We start from the raw sequence: 19,506 nt of genomic DNA on the forward strand, positions 1-19,506 counted from the left end.
ATCGGCTGAGGTACGCCACATCCGCTTCCGGAGAACCGAGCAGAAGAGGCGGCTCCGCCCCTTTAGGAAAATCCTCCCGTCACGCGCGCTCCCCCTGCGCGAAAGGACGAGGTTTGGCACAGAGCGCGGAGATGTACGTTTTATTGATTACACAGACAGCAGCGAGCAGCCGAGGAACGGGCGGGAAGAGAAGAAGCGTTGCCAGAGAGGCAGCTACATGAGGCGGTGGAGATCCTGGAAGTTGAGCAGGTTGTTGGCTGTTTCGGACCAGGCTGCGTGGGTCGCTCCGTCCATCTCAGAAGCAAGGCTGTTCGTGCTGTCCAGAGCGTGGTTTGCGCCCCCGATGACCGCGTGGCATTCGGGGCACGTGCTCCTCTCCATCGCCCCCCCACAGTCCCCAATCACGTAGATGTGCCCATTTTTGCATTTGAACCAGTGGCCACGCGGGTAGCCCATAGCGCTGACAATCTGCACTCGCTCAGCGTCAGTGATCCCCAGTCCCGACAGGGGCAGGGCAGCATTGATGCGCTTCAGCTGAGCTTTCACTGCATCCTCTTCCTTCTCGGTGAACCTTTTTGTCCCTTCCAAGATCTCACGTAACATGGCAATTATTGTTGCAAGGGTCGCAGAGATCATTCCGCTTGTCCCTTTCAACCTTGACAAGAGGTGCTGGAGATAGGTCAATCTCTGGATCTCAGCCTGCAGATCCATGAGCTCCTGCCGTGTAAAACTGATGCGTGGCTTATCCAGCCACTCCTGGACTTCATCTAGACGCTTTTTCAGCCCTTTTTGCTCCTTTGCATCAATTTTGCTCAGAGAACTGGTTAGGTCAGCTATACGTTCATAGAAGTTAAGCTGATTCTCAATTGCTCCAATGCTCTTTATGGAAAGATCAGAGGCTTTTAATTTATCTTCCAACATGAGGTACTTACTGAGTAAGTTTCTCTTCAGAACACTCTTACTTCTGAGCGCAGCCTGCAGTCTTTGTCTGCTTGACTCAATTTCCCGTGCTGGGCCTTGGATTTTCTCTTTCACCTTCTCTATCTCAACCAGATGCTTTTTCACAATGGTGCCATATCTCAAACTCTTTCTGACTGGTGTCTGACAGATAGGGCACACCTTCAGCTTGATGGCATCATCATCTTCATCCATATAACGATCAAGGCCCTGAGACTCAAAGATGTGGCCACAATCTTCAAGCTGTACAAATCGTGCATCCTCATCGTCCTCAAAGCCAAAAAAGATCTGGGTAACCTCCTCATGGTCACAAACAAGGCACTTCTTTGGGCAAGGCTCTCCACAGAATCCAATACAAGGATGACCACAGCGCAGCAGCTTAGTACATGGTACATTGCATCGAGGCCTATTGCATGGTTCATAGCAAAGATTGGTACACTGGTAGTGCTGGCACCGCCACTCACATGGTTCTGCACATGGAGAACAGCGCTCTCCGCATTTCTTTTTACATCTGCTGTGGACACAGTGGTTCTGACAGTCAAGCTGACAGGGAGGGCATTCTGTAGTACAAGGCTGCTGACACTTGTGGGAGCAGATCAAGAAGCGTTTGCATGGGCTCTTACATGGCTCATGAAATCTTCCTCCAAAGCAGGCATGACAGGAACCTGAGCATTCATGACCACACTCCAGTTTGACAGAACACTTAGCCATACATTCAATAGGTTTCTGATTCATCTCATCAGTGATCCAACATTGAACTTTCTGGCTGTGGCCACATGGCAGAAAGACTGTAACCAGCTCAGGACATCGAGTAGTACATTCCTGCCCACAGTATTTGTTGCATGTATGCCCACAGTTTAACTTTTTATGGCAAGGTTCTTGGCAAATAAACTTACTGTCTGGACATGAGCATGGCATCATCTGCAGGTGGCCACATTTAGAGACAATTTTCTCTACTATTACCATACATGGTCCACATGGCTCATAACATAACTGTTGACAGCGGTGCCCCTCTGTACAAAGCACCTTTTGACAAGGCTTCAGACACTGATACTTTTTGTGCTGTACATCATATGGATGGCATGCTCTTGTGCAAACATGTCCACAATCCAACCTAAATTCACAGGGATGACTACAGCCTCCTTCTGGGACTTTGCTGAAGTCTGCTGCTGTAGATACCAGAGTCATGGTCTGAGGGTGATTTTGACAGCAAAGTGTCAGTGAGCGGCCAATGTTACCTTTCTCTCTCAGTGTGTGAATGATCTTGCTCCAGAGAGGAACCTTGCCCATCATACTCATATTTCCAATACAGTACAGACCCTTCTTAGCTCTGGATAGGGCTACACATATCCGATTAGAGATCTGCAAGAACCCAATTCTCTCCTCTTTGTTACTCCGCACGAGTGACAGCAGAATAATATCATTCTCCTCTCCCTGGTACTTATCCACTACATAAACCTTCACACCTGCAAAAGTCTTGGCTGGCATGAGCTTGCGTAAACAGAAAAGCTGCCCAGTGTAAGTAGTGAGAATGGTGATCTGAGAAGGTTGATAATCCTGATGCAAGAAGTATTTGCAAAGTTCCACCACAAACTGTGCCTCATGTATGTTCTGATGGCTTCTCCCTTCCTGGATGACTTGCTCAGGAAAGTCATGCTCCACAAAGAAAAGGTTAGATAAGACCCCCTGAAACAAGAGAAAGAGAATCTTAGAAACAGAATTCTACTTGTCACTACAGCCTGTTTCTATGTTCCTGACCATCCACTAAAATGACTGCTCTGCTAAAGGAGCATGCAATATGTGGTTAGAGCATACTGGGGCAATTTCTTTTGATGTCCATAACATACTCATCGGAAGTGACTAAGCTTGTTAATGGTACTTCAGCTTATTAGGGACATTTCATTATCTTAACATGACATCAGGCCCCGTGGATGATTTTATTCCTTACCTTTTTCTGAGTTATTTTTACAATACATTTTCTGGTTATGCAAAATCAAAAATTTGGTTCTATTAACATTTTCCAAATCGCCGCAGTTCTGTTTCTCTTTCATTCTATTTTACTTTCAAGTTGTGAAACAGTGCACAGAGTTTAGCATTTGCCTAAAACTGAATAGCAAAAATCCCATCTCCACTGCTGCAGTGGAAAGAGGAAGAAGGCAAGAAGGCCTGATTTTCCACGAAGGAGGCTTCAAACATTAGGGACTCCAGTAGTCACTCATCAGCTCCAGGGGTATAGAGCTGTCTGCCCACCCATTCAAAATCTTTATTTTTATCTACTAACTGAAATTCTTCCAGCTGCAAGGACTTTCTGAGCTGTGTACCAAAACCCAGAGACTGCTTTTATCAGGAAAGAACAATTTTGTGGACCACATATAGATCTCTGGTTTTCAAGGAGTCCATAGTTGCATGTAGCACCCATTGCTGTACAATTTAATTCGGTGCTCACCAATGTTGGTATTGTACTAGATGAGTGGATTGAGTTTTGATGGCTTTCAGTATCTCAAGCTTGTTTAAAATTCTCCAGACTAGCTAATCCCATGGAAGAAATGGGGTAAAATTTTGTAGTCTCATCGGTAGGTTATTTTTAATGAAAGCATCTTCTACAGAATACCTAATATAGATTTCAAGATACCAAGAGAGGACATGCCACTTTTCTAGATAGCTTATGCTTGCCATTACATCACGTCACTATTAATTTTCACTTTATCAGCTTCAGCATTCTACTGGTTTTGGTGTATTTTTCTCATCCAGTTAGACAGCTTTTAGCTAACTAGTACTATCTTTTCATCAACAGAGATTTAAGCAGGCTGAGCTACTGTAATCCTCTAACCACATCCAATTCTTTCTCTGACAGTACTAAGTCACTTGTTTCAAGGATCCAAGGCTGTATACTGGTAAAGTGCCCAAACAAAGAACTCCCCTGAACAGGATTCCAATAACAAAGTCACCTGTCTTACACTGGAACTTCACAAATTATGCCTCAAGTTTTGCTTAATATTTATTCCTAATTTTCAATTTCCTAATTTTTTTTTAATCCTTTTTCTATTTTTCACTGTTATTTTAATAAGTCATCAATATTGGATCCATTTCCAATGTCTACGATCAGCAATACCAGAAGAACTGCAAATTACTTGCCTAATTCTATATCTCACATTTCCCTGGATCAGGTATTAATTTCAGTAGCTAAATTTGATGTGAGAAGTTTAAATCCTTTAACGCTGCATTTTACAGAAACTTACTTTAACCAGTAACAGGGCAAGAGAAAGTGCTTGGACTACTAAAAACTCACTTTTATGTTCTCATACTTCAAGACTGAAGGATGGTTTTCCAGATTCTGGTAAATATGAGGACTGAGAAGCTGGGCAATTTCAGGACGCATGCGGTGCTGAAACACAAAGCAGATCTATCGGTCTTGAGGAAGGAGCACCCTGTTTCCCTGCTAAGAATCTGTTTTTCTATTGTACATATCATTGTTGAATGCAAGACAAGGGTGACTTTTCAGTAAGACTCAGGAAGGCAACATCTCCCATCCCACTCCTGCTGCCACTACCACTGCCAGCAATCACAGGAGAGTGGTACCCCAGTAACATTTGGCAAGGCTGTTGTAATAAGAATGCTGGTTTCAGTGCAAATCTAAGAACAAAAGCATTCTAGAGAATAAGAGCTTACACCTCATTCTAGCCAACTCTTTCAAGCTATTTTAATACAGGACTGCTGGAGGTAGAATTAACTTCTCCAGGCACCAAGAAATAATGGTTGTAGCAATTTAACAGGAAGCAGCCCAAAAAGATTTGCTGTCAGTCTCCACATTTCTGGAACAGTTTTATATGCCACAATAGGTCATGTTTGTTGCTCTAAGAACTGCGAGAACCACAGTGCTGTGAGACACATAACTGAATGAATCAGACATATAGACATAATATACAATTTCAGTTTGGCAGCTCTTACCATTCTTTTCAGGAATGAAGTAGCACATTCTTTTATTTTAGACTACTTTGTGAGTAGAAATATAAAAGCTTAAATGTACTATAAATTTTAAACAACCTAAGTACAAATGCAATAAAGGAGTGTTTTATATCTGTTCCTTACTTGGTATTTTAGGCATACAAAGGGGAAATCAATTTTCACCAGTCGTTCAAAGAGAGACACTTCCAGATTGAAGTTCTTTGCCAAGTCATAAACATTGGCACTAGGCTGCAGCTGAAAAAGAAGGGATAGGAGTATTTTTACAGCACTAATCCTATGTATTAGTAAGATATTTTTTTCCTATTAATCTCTTTCTATTACTGGTTTCCAGTCAAAAGGCCAGAAACATGATTCTTGCAGAAGTGCTAAGTAGCAAAGCTGGGTGCTGTGCTAACTGAAGTGGATTCCAGCACATATCAAATTGTGTCAGTTAAACTAAAGGATAAATCCCACAGGAACTCTACTCTATAACCAAAGGAGACAGCACCTGCAGTATCCATGGAGACTGGTGAGCAGTATATTTTGGCAACCCTTTGCATTGGGTGTTTGGTAAAAAGATTCTAGTTGATTTGCACAAAAGTCAGAGGCGTCTGTCACAAATATTACCTGCTGGTGATCTCCAATGAGGATGAGATGCTGGCAGGCTTTACTAAGAGTAGTAATAGTGTGAGCCTCAAGCACCTCTGCTGCCTCTTCCACAATTACAATTCGTGGCTCTACCTTCTGCAAGATCTGACGGTATTTGGCAGCACCTGGACAAAAACAGAAGATAAGCCTTAGTAAGTGCAATTACACAGAGGCAATATGATAAAGTTTTCAGAGAAGGGTTAAACTGCGTTCCAGAAAAGTCTGGGGTTCTTTCCAAAGTTCCAAAAAGCTTAGTCTTAGAATACGGATTTTAAAACAGCACCAATGCCAAAGATGGCTTCTATGCAGAAAGTTGTTAGGGGAGGATTAGAGTCCTATGCTCACCTTGGCCCATTCTTGATTCTTTTCAAACACAGGATACGTAATGAACACATTGATCAACACACAAGTAAACCCCAAACTACCTCTCCAAAGACTCATACTACTAGACTTATGCTATCATTGCTCACCAAAAGGTGATGTGGAGAAGGCAGTGCAGAAATGAATAGCATTTAACTCAGGCACAAGAAATTGAGCGTTAATATTAGAAGAATCTTGCTAAAAAGTAAATAAAAAACTGCTTGTGCAAACTGAAAACTTATTTCTGCAATAGCCATGTTTGCAAAGGAAGTCAGAAATGAAGAAGGCTGCAGATTAACTTGGAGCCTGACCCAGTCTGTCACGCAGACTGGGTTAAAGGACAGCAATCCTTTAACAACAAGGTCCTTTAACTGTTACTGGAAGCAGTGCAGCACTGGCTTAGTTCCTAAATGCTTCACACCTGTAGTTGTCATCCCCACAACTTTGGCCTCCTTCAGAATGCAGAGATCTTCTTGCAGCCTCAGTTCTGCTAGCCTTTCAGCTGCAGCCTGGTACTGCTGTTCGTGCTGAAGAATCCTCTGCCGAATAAGCCTCTGATAGGTCTGCAACCAAAGCCTGAGAAGAAAGAGGCATTAGTACCCACAGAAAGGAGAACAGAACAGTGATCCAAAAGTTCAAGGTGGATTCAGTTCAACTTCTTTGCCCTTTGTGAAAGACATGACTAGCATCTGTACTCAGTCCCCAGCACACACAGTGGAGATGACAACACTGCCCTGCCAATGCAGGCAGGGTAAAACCAAATATCTTACAAGAAGAAGTTTGTTCAGATAACAAGCTGAACGTGTATGGATAAAAAACTTTGGCCTGCAAGAAGGTGTTTGAACTCTGACAGTCTCTGACACCTTTGCTTGATATAAAGTATCTTTGTCACCTGTAAAGCCTCCAGCGGGAGTTCATGTCAAGTTGCCACAGATCCCGAATAGCATAGGCCTCTGCCTCAGACATTGCATTCAATTTATGGAGCTCAGCTTTCATCTTATGTTTCATTTTCTTCCTCTGAGAAGAAGATATCTGGGGGGGAAAAAAACCATGCCACTCCATAATAAGCAATTACAGCACAAATATTATTTTGTATTTCTATATTTGGTCACCCAAATTATTCCTTACACAGACAAGCAGAGCCACAGTATGCTAATGTTTACAGTTACCTCCCACTGTGCAGACTTCTGTTGTGGTTCTTCCTCATTCCATTCTGCTTCTTCTTCCTCATTCTCCAGCTTCATAGCCAACAGCATACTGGCTATTTCATGAACTGCCCTGTGCTCTTCCTCCTTTCTCCTCTGAAGCTTTGCCGAGTCCTCATCGTCAATCACTCTATCAGCTTGAATCAGGTCAGCCTCTTCTAGGATCTCCAATAGCTCTTCTTCTGTTTCACCTTCCTGCTCCTCCTCTCTCTCTTCCTGCTCACCACCTGTGAGATTCACCAGTTAGATGCAGGGAGTCACAGCCACTCTAGCAAAATCACAATACAGTAGTCAGATCATCGTCTGAAAATTAAGGTTAATCTCTCCATTGCCTTACAGTGTCATGCATCTTCCAGCCTCTGTTAACTAGCAGTGTCTGTTTTCTGGTATGCATGCACTGCTTGGCAGATACCTGTGGAAAATAAAGGATTATTTTGCTTGCTTTGTTTTTCTGTTTACCTGGATACTCGGCCTCTATATTCCTCTGGGTGAAGGCAGTAAAACCAAGGCCCAGCCACTCCAGAATCATTGAGTGTTGTGAAGCACTGTAGGAAAATTCATCATCATCCTATTATAAAGAAAATAAATCAGTCGAGCATGTTCCAATTCAGGCTTAGGATGATGATAAAGCAGCACCTTGCAGCATAGGGCAACTAGGAACAACACCCCCAAGTAACTTCCATGGCCAGAAAGTCTAGGCAGCCTCACATCTTCAAAAACGGCATCCCTCCTTCCTTTCAGTTTAAAGCATTCATTTGGGCACTTGTATTTTTATATTGACAAGGATCACTTAAAATCTCTGCAGTTTAAAGATACAGATTTTAACTCCACTTCTCTGCCAAGTCTAGTGACTACTGTCACTATGGCATAGCTCACCCTTCACTCTCTTACTCTTGTAGAGGCTGAATGAGGCTAAAGGAAGCATATTTGGGGAACCTGACTCATTTAAAAATAAGGCAGTAAGCATTCACTCATAAGGCATACTTGACTCATAAAGTCAAGTAAAAAAGCTTGACTCAAAGCTATGATTCAAAGCTTGACTGACAGAAAAGGCAACTCTTACCAGACCAGTCTTCAGACTGTCCCAGTGCTGGGGGGCAATGAATGCTTCCAAGTGGCGCTCATGCAGCACTCCATATGTTGTACACTCTAAGAGCTTTGCTTCTTTATGGAGCTCCTCCTCAGCATGTTTCAGTTCATAGGTTATCTGCTCAGAGAGAAGAGAGGCATCATCATATACAGATGAACAAAGTTCAGAAACAGGAGAACAAGAAACTGATAACATGCATAAAGAACAACAAAAAGACTGACGTTGGTGTTAAAGACAAGGTGAAAGAGCAGCTGTAGAGAAAGTCAGTTTCTCCCACGGACAGGTAGCCCATTACCATCATTTCCAGTGAACTCTACACGTACATTCACATAAGCTCTGCGGAGATGCATTGGCAAGTTGTGTCGGAACTCACTCTTCTTCCTCAGCTCCTTCAAGGTGAACTGTTTTAGGATCTCACTGCTACTTCTCCCCCCAACACGCACCATCCCACGTTTTTGGAATGTATATATTCCTGGGAATGAGAGAGAAATATTAGTACTACAGAGGCAAATTCTGGTGTTGTTTTTTTTTTCTTCTTTTCTTTTTTCTCTTTTTTTTTCAGGATAAGGGATAGAGAGAGCACCCTTTGTCTGCACATCCTACACTGGATTGGTATGACTGAAGGTTATATTTTGTTTTTCTTCCCTTCCCTCCCCGCTCACTGTGCATCAATAGGCTAGAGTCACTAGAAAAAGCCACAAAGCAGGTCACCGTGGCAGAGGGTAGGACAGAGCAAGAGTTATAGTATAATTTCTGCCCTCACTTTCATCATACTTATCAGATAGTCTTACCTTCTAAGAACTGATCCAGTGCATGGTTAGTGTAGCAGACTACAAGGATGGGAGAATTCTGATCAGTCCTTTGCCACACATCCTTATTAGTCAAAAGAGCCTGAACAATCTTCAAACCCACGTAAGTCTTCCCTGAAAAACATGCTCAGAATCAGAAAAAGAATAACGTACCCTCTACATGCAAGTTCTCCCTGCCACTGCTTCCCTCAAGTCACTAACACTAGCTTAACACAATACTTTGCTGCAAATAAAATACCCGTATACTGGTAGAATACAGGCAGTGGTGCTTGTTAAGTTTAGGTGCTATTTATAAACAATTGCAATTACTCTTGAAATGCTTTATTCATACAGAGGATCAGGGCTAAACACTCTTCATGTTCTAGCAGGTTCTGTGCTATCAAATAGTTGAAACATTTTCATTCCTATAAGCAAGCAGTGCCAACAGTGCATCTGGTGTCTATAGGCAACCAAATCAGCCATGTGTAAGGTCAGATACAGCTATTTCAGAATATTTTAACATTCTTCCCAATAGCTTACAATAACTGTGCTACTAAAGCATCAACTAGGCATGGGACTAATGCACTGGACATAGCACTGCTGACTTTCTCTGGACTTAGTTTCCTTAAATGAACTTCCCTAAACTTCACAGAGAACTCTATAAAATGAGAATTAAAGCAAGTGCTTCTCACCAGTTCCGGGAGGTCCTTGGATAATAGCCAGCTCCTTGGTGAGTGCAAGATTCAGTGCCTGCATCTGGGACTCATCTAATCCCAAGGTTTCCATTGAAGGCCACCGATTGGGATCTAGAACTTGGACATTTTGCTTTCTCAAACCATCAACATGTATTTCTTCATCTGATGGGTTATCTTCCATCAAGGGTGCAAAGTTGTATTTAGTATCCATTGTCAAGTATGCTGGCTTCTTCACCTGTACATCACATTCCACTATGTACTTCTGGAATGGAATATCTTCTTCCTGAATTTCCTGTAGCCCTTCTAACACGTGTCGATAAGCCTCAAAGTAGGCAGTTGTCTCTACCATAAGGAAGTAATCTGAAGGCTGAACATCTGCTAGCAGTGCTCGGCTCTGTGCATTAAAACTGAGCTGCACAATCCCTTTAGCAAGTTCTGCATTATCTCGTTCAGAAATAGTGGCAAAAAGGCACGTTTCAAAGTGATCTCTGGACATGCAGACAAGGGATCCATATAGCAACCGTTTGGAATTCTGCCATCGCACAAACCTCAGTGGTTTTACATCAAACTGGACCTTGTAAACAACACCAGATGGGGAGCAGAGAGGGGTAATAATCCGTGTATCAAAGTAGATCCTGATGTCATCAAATCTTTTTTTTCTCAAACTTCTATCCTCAAAGCTTTGCAGAAGATCCAAGATACCTTCCCTTAAGGGTTTTATAAAGTCTTCTCTCAAAAGCCGGAAATGGGTGTCGAGATAAATGTTGGTGCTCTCATATCTTCCAGAAACAATATTGGGACGTAGAAAAGGTTTCGTATCATGGTGTAACTCATCATAGGTTGGATAAATGGTCATTGTGCGATAGGTTTCTTCTTGGCTGTCAGCCTGAGGCTGCATAAGAGTGTAGTTATCAGCTCTCAGTGTGCCTTCACGTCTCTTCTCCTGGAGGTGCTGCACAAGCATCTCGACTTTATTTAGGTTCTTCTCCATTTCTTCCGTGATCTGCACACCAGAAGCTCTCAGGGCATTTATAGATGCTGGCAAGATTGTCAAGAGCATGGAGATTTTCTGTACAGAGCTAGATGGGAAAATACTGATCAGATCTTGAAGAAGCAAGATGATGTTGCCAATATGTTCAGGATATTGATGTCGTACAGCAGGGACTGCCTCTGTGACCATATCAGATACATACTGTGGCAGACATATCTTGAGAAAGTTGGACTCCCTTACCATTCCAAGAAGCTGCTGGACACTTTGTCTGTCCATTCGGGAACTGCATGCTTTTCGAAGCACCTGACAAATGAGCTGAAGGAAACTGGGTTTCATAGCTGTTTGGGAAAGAAGTTCTTTGAAACCTGAACTCGAAGCAAGTGTGATGACAACTTCAGAAGAGTCTTTCTGGAGAAGACTTTCTAGGAATTTGTAGCCAACCTTTTTAACTTGCTGAGGCTGTTCACTAAGCCGGGTGCCACCTGGGGTAGAGTTCTGTTTGAAATGAGGATTCCCTGCAGGCCACATCCTCCTTCCCTTACTTTCAATTTCCTGTCTGTTCCTTGGCCCTCTAGCATCTTCCTGGACTTGTCCACCTTGATACTTTTTTCCCCTATCCTCATTTGCTTGCTCATTCCAGGACCTTCTGACCCTCTCATGTCCCTGCTCACCTTGGTATCTTCTTCCCCCAGATTCATCATTTTGTTCATTCCACAGTCCTCTGGCTCTCCTTTGTGCACCTTCATACTGCTTTCCTTTACTCTCATTTTCTTGCACATTCTGGGATCCTCTGGCTCTCTCATGTGCTTGTCCCTCTTGATAGCTCCTTCCTCTCTTCTCATTTTCTTGCACATTCTGGGATCCTCTAGCTCTCTCGTGTGTTTGTCCCCCTTGATGCCTTCTTCCCCTTCCATCCTTCTGCTCATTCCGATGTCCTGTTGCTCCCCTGATGACTGATCCATCCTGATTTCTTCTTCCTTGATTGAAGAACCTTCTAGTGCCAACAAAACTCTCCCCTCTTTTCCCAGGTAGAAGAGTATAATTACTGGCTTGAGGATCTTCCTCTGCCTGACGTACTGCTTTATTAGTCTGGTCTGACACATAATTTATTCCACTTCTGCCTCTCTGTATAAGCCCAATATCCGGATGATCTAAGTGTTAAAAAAAAAAGAAAAAAAGACACAAAAAACCCCAACCACTTGTTAATGATGATGGACCATATTAACCCGCCTTTCAACAGCGTGAGTATTTTGGCAAAAACATTGCTGTTGAGCCTCACGGGCTCCGAGAAGGCGCTGGGGGTGAATAGGGAAATGCAGGAGCACAGACCCGACAGGGAGCCGTAGCGCAGGGAAGGAGGGATCCCCCCCGTGCCAACCCGTTCCCCAGCAGCCCGCTGCTCCGCGGCCGGCTCTTACCTCTCCCCGCTCGGGGCTGCCGGAACAGGGGCTTATGCCCCGCGCCGTCCATCTCCGCGGAGCTCCGTGGGGCAGAACGCCGCTCCGCTGTGAGCAGCACAAACCCAACCCAGCCCCACCCACGCTCTCCCCAAGAAAAGTTTCGCTTTCCACTTCCCCGTAAGCTCCGCCCGCACGCCCGAGTCCTCCCAGAGGCGGTGTCTCACGGCGGCTCAGCCCGCACTCCGGGCAGATACCCGCCCCACTATCGCTTCCCACCCCCCTGTGCCGGAGCCCTTTTTCCAAGAGGCAGCATCCGTACCTCTCCCTCCTTCTGCAGCAGCAGCTGCTAAATGACAGACTGACATAAGGCCGTTGTCGCCTACCCGTAGGATCTGACGCATTTCCACAACTACTGGCATGCTAACACCGCTGTTGTAAAGTGTTTCTAAAAGGGTAATTTGTACTTTCATTTTTGTTCCCTTAGTAAATGCTGAATGGCAAAAATAGCCTTTAAAATAATTTCATATTTCCTATGACTACCTGGGAAGCTCACCAATAATTTCCTTCGTGCAATAATGTTTCATCAGTGTATTCTCTCAGCTCCATCAGACATTTAATCCAACCAAGTAAAGTCGAATTATTGGGCATAAAACCACTACAGAGTGCTTGCTGTATCATCCGTTAGCATCATTATTTCTTCAACAGCACAAAGGACTGCAGATTACCAATAACAATTAGAGCTCTATATGGTCTTAAGCAGAGCCTCTCATTGCACTGGAATAAAAAATGAGTAATAAAAAATGAACCTAAACCTGGCTCAACTAACTGTGCTTTACAGAATTAGAAATATGTCTACATATGATGTTTGTATGATATTTGCATTGGGCAGAATACACAGGCTGAGGCATTCCTGTGCTGTCAGCTATTCAAGAAGTCACGCAGGAGGCCTGCATGAAAATCTATGAAGTACATACTGGATTTTTCAGATGCAAATACATAACACCTTTAAAAACGGAGAAAACATGCTTTTTGACGGGTTCTGTTCATAATACATTAATAAACAGATTTTTTACAAAGCCAAGGGAGAAAGAAGACAAAAATGTTAAAATAATTCATGCCCTTGGAGTGATTTTGAAAGAAGTAAACCTGCTCACTGCTTTCCCAACTGTTCTTAGACTTGCAGTTCTCTAAAATGAATTATGAACTATTTCCACCTTTTTTTTTTTTTAACTGGAGAAAACAAACAAACAAACAAAACCAACATTCCTCCCACCCCCATTTGCTAACTCAATAAACAAGGCTACCTGAATACAAATCCTATGGGTCACAAAATCCTTACCTGTCTGGACATCTACCTCCAGTACACATGACTACAAATGGCTACTGAGATTGATAAGCCATTCATGTACATAATTATTTGCATACTTCACCAAAAATAGTGCTCCAGGTCTCTGTACTTCAAGTTGGGTTAAAGTAAAACACATTTTTAGATTATACATCAACAATAAAAATCTAGTTCTGCAACTGGGCCTTGGAAGCTGAAGGACATGGCCTTGCAGAATTAGTTGGTAGGAGTGAAGCCTGAAATACATATATGGCTCACTGGCAATATTAAATTGATCTTGGGAATTCTTTTCCAGTGCACTTTTTAATACCCAGACCTAGAAGTATACATCTGTATAACAATGAAAGGCACTTATTTGGGATAACCTCTAACTGAAAACAGAGCCTTTGACTCTTTCTTTGACTCTTTCTTTGACTTTAAAGAGTTCTGGAACAAGCTTTAAATCCCATTCCATATTCTAGCTTGCCCATATTTCTGCTTTTAGCACCACTCCATGAGTTGTTTCTCATATCAATTTGAATGCCCATACAATATTGCTGTACACTTGTACAGTGGTCAAACATGTGGCATACAACCCCAACCATTGAGACCTTCTTATGTTTATGAACTTACTTGTGAGTCGAGCATCTGATAACATATGGATTTTCCTTTTTGCTCTGGTTTCACATTGAATTAGCCAATAGCTCTGAAATGCTGGAAGTAGGTAGGGCTCTTGGCCTTGCAGTGTGCAGGTTCTGAATCATATCCAGTGTCTTCCACACACACTTCTTTAAATAATACTTCTTTAAATCCGCTCCTCACTATAGTGTTTGAGAATGTTTCCTTAGCTTAGCAGTGAGTGCTACGCCTGCTTGGTTGGAATGTTACTTTCAGTGTAATTATATGAGAAGAGGACTTTGCAAAAGTCCCCATAAATCGCTTCTGCACAACATACTCTACTGAGCTAGCGGTTTGCAACACTGTCAGTTGCACTGATACAACTCTTCATATGAGTGCACAGAAAATCCAATCACTTACATTAGCCAGGGTAAAAAGGAAAGGAGTTGCTTTTCTACCCTTGATCTTTTCATTGATTCAGATATACCAGAGTCCCACAATTTTACCAGCACAACAGAGGGAGACAGCAAACTGCACTGCATGGAACAAGCAGGCCGAAGAAGGACTGCTGAAACTGAATGACTGTTGAAGTCCCCATGTCACATAACTGTACTCACAGACTGTATTTTAACAGATGCTGCAATCTTAGTGATCCTTACTCTAAAAGTGTTAACTGGACTACAACCTACTGCTGTCTGGAAGCCAAGCTGACAAAAGATGACATTATATGACAAAACTGCAGTACAGATTAATGATTAATTTATTTCCAGCCTTCCTTATGGCAGTGTAACACTTTCCAGCTGTGAAGTCATGGAACAGAACATCCAACCAATTCTGTCTTTTCTCGTTAAAAATTTACTATTAAAGATGATCCCAGAATAGCAACTGCTACCTCTGTCCACCAAATTAGCTGTCTTTAAATTGCTAAGAAGCCTGCCCTTCCAATGTTTGCAGCAAGATGGCATCTATGCCATTAAGAAGCAACACACTGAACTGCAATAGAGTAACAATGTTTTCATATGACTTGCTGTCCTAACAACATTCACAGCTATCTTAAAAATGGTACTTTTCATGAAAGGAAGTTCCCACTCTATCAAGTTGAAGTTAAACTGCAGGACCAAATACCTTGCACGTGGAGATAAATCCTGGGTAGATCTGTTGGAGTGTAAACACAAGGCAGGGCTGGGGTTCTGGAGCAGACTGTGTGACATCCTCAATAAAAGGCTCAAAGGTAAAGCAGAGATGGCAGTGCTGTGAGGAGCCATTAGGGCCATCAGGGCTGTTGGGGCCATTGGGGCCACCTGCCACCCGCATGCCACAGCACTGAGCACAGCTCGTGGCCCACACTGTGGGGTCAGCAGGTGTTCCTTGTTTTGGATGTCTAAGATCATGGAATGCTTTGAGGGTGCAAATGAAGATAATAAGGAACGTCCAGCCACGTTCCTTAACAACACTGTGTCTATATAAAGTAATTTGTATAAAAAATCTTTCGCTCCCTAATAGCAGTGAGGAAAGGAAGATCTGGACGTGCCATGAAAGTTGTATATACTCATCTTTTCCTCAGGCACTTTGAAGTCTGAAGGGGAAGAAAATGGAAAAGAATGGAAAGGAAAATTAGATCCATCCCTGTGGAATTTTGCACGGCACAACCACAGCCCTGCAGCCACTCACCTCCCACAGTGCAGGGCCTTCCTTTCCCTCCTCGCACAGCCCCTCCTCCTGCTCTCCTACACCACAGCAATGGTATCCCTAAGGCTTTCCACAGGCCTTTGCACATCTGAGGTACCAGCTCCTTCACCACAGAGCACAAACTGCTGTTACTGTTCGAAGTTGTGTCATTGCAGATACAAAGTAGATGCTGACCTCTTTGCCATTGCAGTTCTAGTGAGGAGGTGCATGAGCAGAGCTGTTTGTCAGGAAGGCCGGCAGCTGAGTGACTGCATTGCCTGGCATTTTTGCCAGCTTTTTCCCTTCGTTCCCTTACAACATGACAGGCAGAGCACTGGAGCTGTGACAGAAAGCAAACATGAAAATCAGATGAGTGATTCCTGGAATAGCTCCTCAGTATCCAAGATGTTAACTGTGAATACGTACACGAACCCACCAATAAATGAGTCCCTCATGCTTATTCATTTTTCATTTGCCTTCCATAGTAGCAACTACATCATCATGCTTTGGCGAAGGCATCTTTCAAGTCTCAGTGCTTACAAAGTTTTGACTGTGGGATGATACTTCTGTCTGTTCTCAATGATGTGCATTTATCTTCTTGACAAACAAAGGCTCAAAATAGGCCCTATGCCCTCTTTATCACACAAACACTAAATAGAGACAAGAGCCTTTTAGGCACTGGAATGCTCCTCTCTGTTGTTAGTATAAGAACACAGAATTACAACAAGCTGGCAGAAAACCTAAAAACTAGGTTAAGACACATAAGCAACAGAACAAATGCTTTCTTCTGCTGCATCTGAGAAAACTGCTCAGAGCGAGGCTACTTGTCCTGCGGTCATCAGCACAATTCAAACATGAAGGTGAGCACTGTCAATCCAAATGTATTCTGCACTGATTTTTTTACGTAACAGCACAGAAAGATGTAAGCTATGCTCAGAGGTTATACATAGACATCAGATTAACAAAAATGAGGCTGTTTGATATTCTGATGATTCAAGAAAAATAGTACTGCCATGACTCGCCACCTTTTTTTCCCTTTCCTTAGAGAATTCTTTCTTTCTGACACAAGTTAGGATCATGAAGCAGGAGTTCAGATGTCACCAAGCAGAAGGCTCTAACCATGAATACCACTTACATCATGGTGTGTTAATATTACCGAGGGCAGTCGTACCAAATGCACATGCATTGGTTTGGTTGTTAAACTACCATCAAGCTAGCTACATTTTCTCCCTTGTTTTTCTTGGACAGATATTTCATTTTAAGAAGTTTTTTGTTTTGTTTGTTTGTTTTTCCCTCCCACTAAGCAGACCCCCAGTTGCAGAAGTATCCACCACTACGCTAGAAAACTCATCAATTTTCATCACAAATATCAAAGGCTTTTCCCTTTGAGAGGGAAATAAAGAGATTAGATCATTGTGCTTTCTTGGAAAATGTTGCAAACTTGTTTACCAGAAAACTATTACAGTTAGAGAATAAAAGCAGAACCATGTTACTACCAATAGAAGTTTGGATCCTGCAAATATTTTTGTTTGTGACATTTATAAAATTACATCACAAAGAAAAAGGGAAGTTAAGGGCAATTTTTCAAGTGTTAGTAGCAACAGCTAGAACCAGACTTAGTTTCACTCTCATTTCAGGGTGGTTTACTATTTAGAATACATATAATATATTGGCTGGTGCTTGCCCATCACTTTCATTTGCTTCTATGAAGACTTTTTGGCATTACTCCTTGAATACAAAGAAAACACCATGAATCTCATCTATTTTCCCTGTCAAAAGCTTTGTGTTTTCCCCAGAAAGAATGCAGAGCCTACTTGAGGATTAGGAAATGAAAAGTGCAAATAGATGCATCGCCATCATCATTATCATCATCATTATATACAAAACAAAAAACCATGTAAGGATGCATACTTTTTACTCATCAGGCATTATTTAGCAACACAGGTTTAAACATACAGCCTTAACACAATTTGTTTGTTCTTGCACTGCCACTCTCAAGCACAGTGATGGTTCATCTGGAAACAAGGTGGTCTAGGGGCAGCTTTGTCAGCTGGCATGCACAGTACCCAGGATTTATTCCCACACTGAGCCTCTGGATGCTTGGCTTGGCTGGAGTGAGGGAAAATGAAATGTTTTAACTAAGTTAAAGCAGCAAGAGAGATTCTAGGCTTGTTTGGCTGATTTCTATCTGACTATGGTTTGGGATCCAAAGGGACCCCATGAAGTGCCCTCTACAGAGGCAATCAGAACATCAGTTGGTTAATAACACCACTGTGTGTGTTTCTATTGGATACAATGCTGTTTTGGGGATATTCTTTCTGGGGTTGAAAATGTTTTGATATATTCATCCTGCACTAATGCCAAAATCTGATATGAGACTTTTAAACTACATATTTTATACAAGAAATCAGTACAATTCTTCACTGCACAAGGTGGGTGTATCGATTAGTACAGACAGAATTTCACAGAACTATCAACATTTTCTAGCATGACCTTAGACTTACATAGGGAAAGAGATAAAAAAATTGCTACTTCCTCTTTTTAGGAATAGAAGTGGATTTGGTTTGTTATTTCAGTGCGGAGGGGATATTTCTAGATTAAAAACTGGACGCAGTGCGTATGTCACACTGTGCTATCCACACACACAGAAATATCTAGTGTCGGTCCTGACTCCTTTGCAGTGTTGAGTCATGGAACTCAAAAGCTTGGCTAGGGGCAAAAGGATACGAAATGCATTCCAGTATCTTTAAAGCCTCCCTTAAATAAAGTGTTCAAGTTTTATCTGTTTATTTGGTTCCTTGGGAACGTTTTAGATTGTGATATAAAAATGCTCATTTAGCTGTCCTTTTGGAATTAAGATGAGCCACTTAACTCAAAAGGCTTGGAAGAAATTACGATGTGTCAAGATGGCAATGGTAAGCTCTCAGAAAAGTGCAGATTGCCCTTACTATCTTAATTCACTCCATCACATTAAGATACAGCTTTGATTAAAAACCCCACATTCTACTTCTTGTTTTGGATGTGTCTTAATCAAAGCAAGAAGGAACAGCACCCAGTGAATGAGAAATTCTCAGATTTTGCTTTCAAGCCCTTTGTTCAATTTTCATTCTCCTGCTGATATTTGAACTCACTGTTATGAGCAGCAGCGCATCCAGGCCTTGGGTGGTGCACCAGGACAGTTTTGCTCATGCCTCAGTCAAATACAGCTTGATAACGACGACTGAGCACTACATACAAGCCCACAGGCTTCCTTTCCTATAGCCCAAAGCTCAGGGAACGCAGCCCAAGGCGACTCCCAAATGCAATGCAGATGTTGGCCAGCTCTGAAACTCCCGCTGCAAGATAAAAAAGGCAAAAGTGCTTCTCAGCGTGATAGAGGTGATGGATTTTAATTGTTAAAAACCACAGAACTGCTTTATTGGCCTCTGCTTTTAGAGATGACTAAAACACATTTCCTTTATATAAAAACATACGTAAGATGTTATGTTTCTGTGGAGCCAAAAATGTGAGTAAATGAATGACTGCATTAATGGAAAACGCTCTGGTACGAAGTTTCATCCTTAAAACCTGGCAGACGGACCCGTGGGCGGCGGGAAGCACCGGCCAGCTGCTGGACCGAAGGGGATTGAACAAAGCGGAGAGACAACGCGCATAACCCTGTTAAGGGCGGTGCGGCGTTGCCAGCAGAGCGCTCAAAACCCGCCCGGTGTTATCGGTCGAAACTCGCGCGCGAACACAGCAAGCAGGGTCGTTCAGCGAACCCAAACCAACCCTTTTTCTTTCTGATCAAGCTCTCAAACCGAGCCGCTCGTCTCGC

General features: G+C 42.7%; 1 protein-coding gene and 1 long non-coding RNA gene across 2 annotated transcripts; both read right to left on the reverse strand.

The window, feature by feature from the left end:
* Positions 1–127: 127 nt before the first annotated feature.
* Positions 128–12,231, reverse strand: ZNFX1 (zinc finger NFX1-type containing 1). Its single transcript, XM_010722442.3, has 13 exons — positions 12,098–12,231; positions 9,686–11,830; positions 8,997–9,128; positions 8,529–8,677; positions 8,179–8,322; positions 7,575–7,683; positions 7,080–7,342; positions 6,803–6,942; positions 6,332–6,486; positions 5,530–5,675; positions 5,047–5,157; positions 4,247–4,342; positions 128–2,643 (listed from the first exon to the last, which is right to left on the reverse strand). Exons 1-13 carry the CDS (start codon positions 12,147–12,149, stop codon positions 214–216), a joined length of 6,072 nt encoding a protein of 2,023 aa, XP_010720744.1. The 5' UTR covers positions 12,150–12,231; the 3' UTR covers positions 128–213.
* A 2,292-nt stretch (positions 12,232–14,523) lies between these two features.
* LOC109370771 lies at positions 14,524–19,043 on the reverse strand. Its single transcript, XR_004161861.1, has 3 exons — positions 18,821–19,043; positions 15,693–16,029; positions 14,524–15,597 (listed from the first exon to the last, which is right to left on the reverse strand). It is a non-coding gene; the product is annotated as an uncharacterized LOC109370771 (long non-coding RNA).
* Positions 19,044–19,506: the final 463 nt, after the last annotated feature.

This window comes from Meleagris gallopavo, chromosome 22, assembly GCF_000146605.3.
Source record: "Meleagris gallopavo isolate NT-WF06-2002-E0010 breed Aviagen turkey brand Nicholas breeding stock chromosome 22, Turkey_5.1, whole genome shotgun sequence".
In the NCBI taxonomy this organism is placed as follows: Eukaryota; Metazoa; Chordata; class Aves; order Galliformes; family Phasianidae; genus Meleagris; species Meleagris gallopavo.

What these genes read in the sequence shown, in the direction of transcription:
- ZNFX1 (XM_010722442.3), bottom strand. Translation starts at nt 12,149, where the DNA reads ATGGACGGCGCGGGGCATAAGCCCCTGTTCCGGCAGCCCCGAGCGGGG. An exon ending in GCAGCCCCGAGCGGGGAGAG is followed by an intron (nt 11,831 to 12,097) that starts GTAAGAGCCGGC and finishes TTTAACACTTAG; the next exon opens with ATCATCCGGATATTGGGCTT. An exon ending in ACAGTCTGAAGACTGGTCTG is followed by an intron (nt 7,684 to 8,178) that starts GTAAGAGTTGCC and finishes TCTTTATAATAG; the next exon opens with GATGATGATGAATTTTCCTA.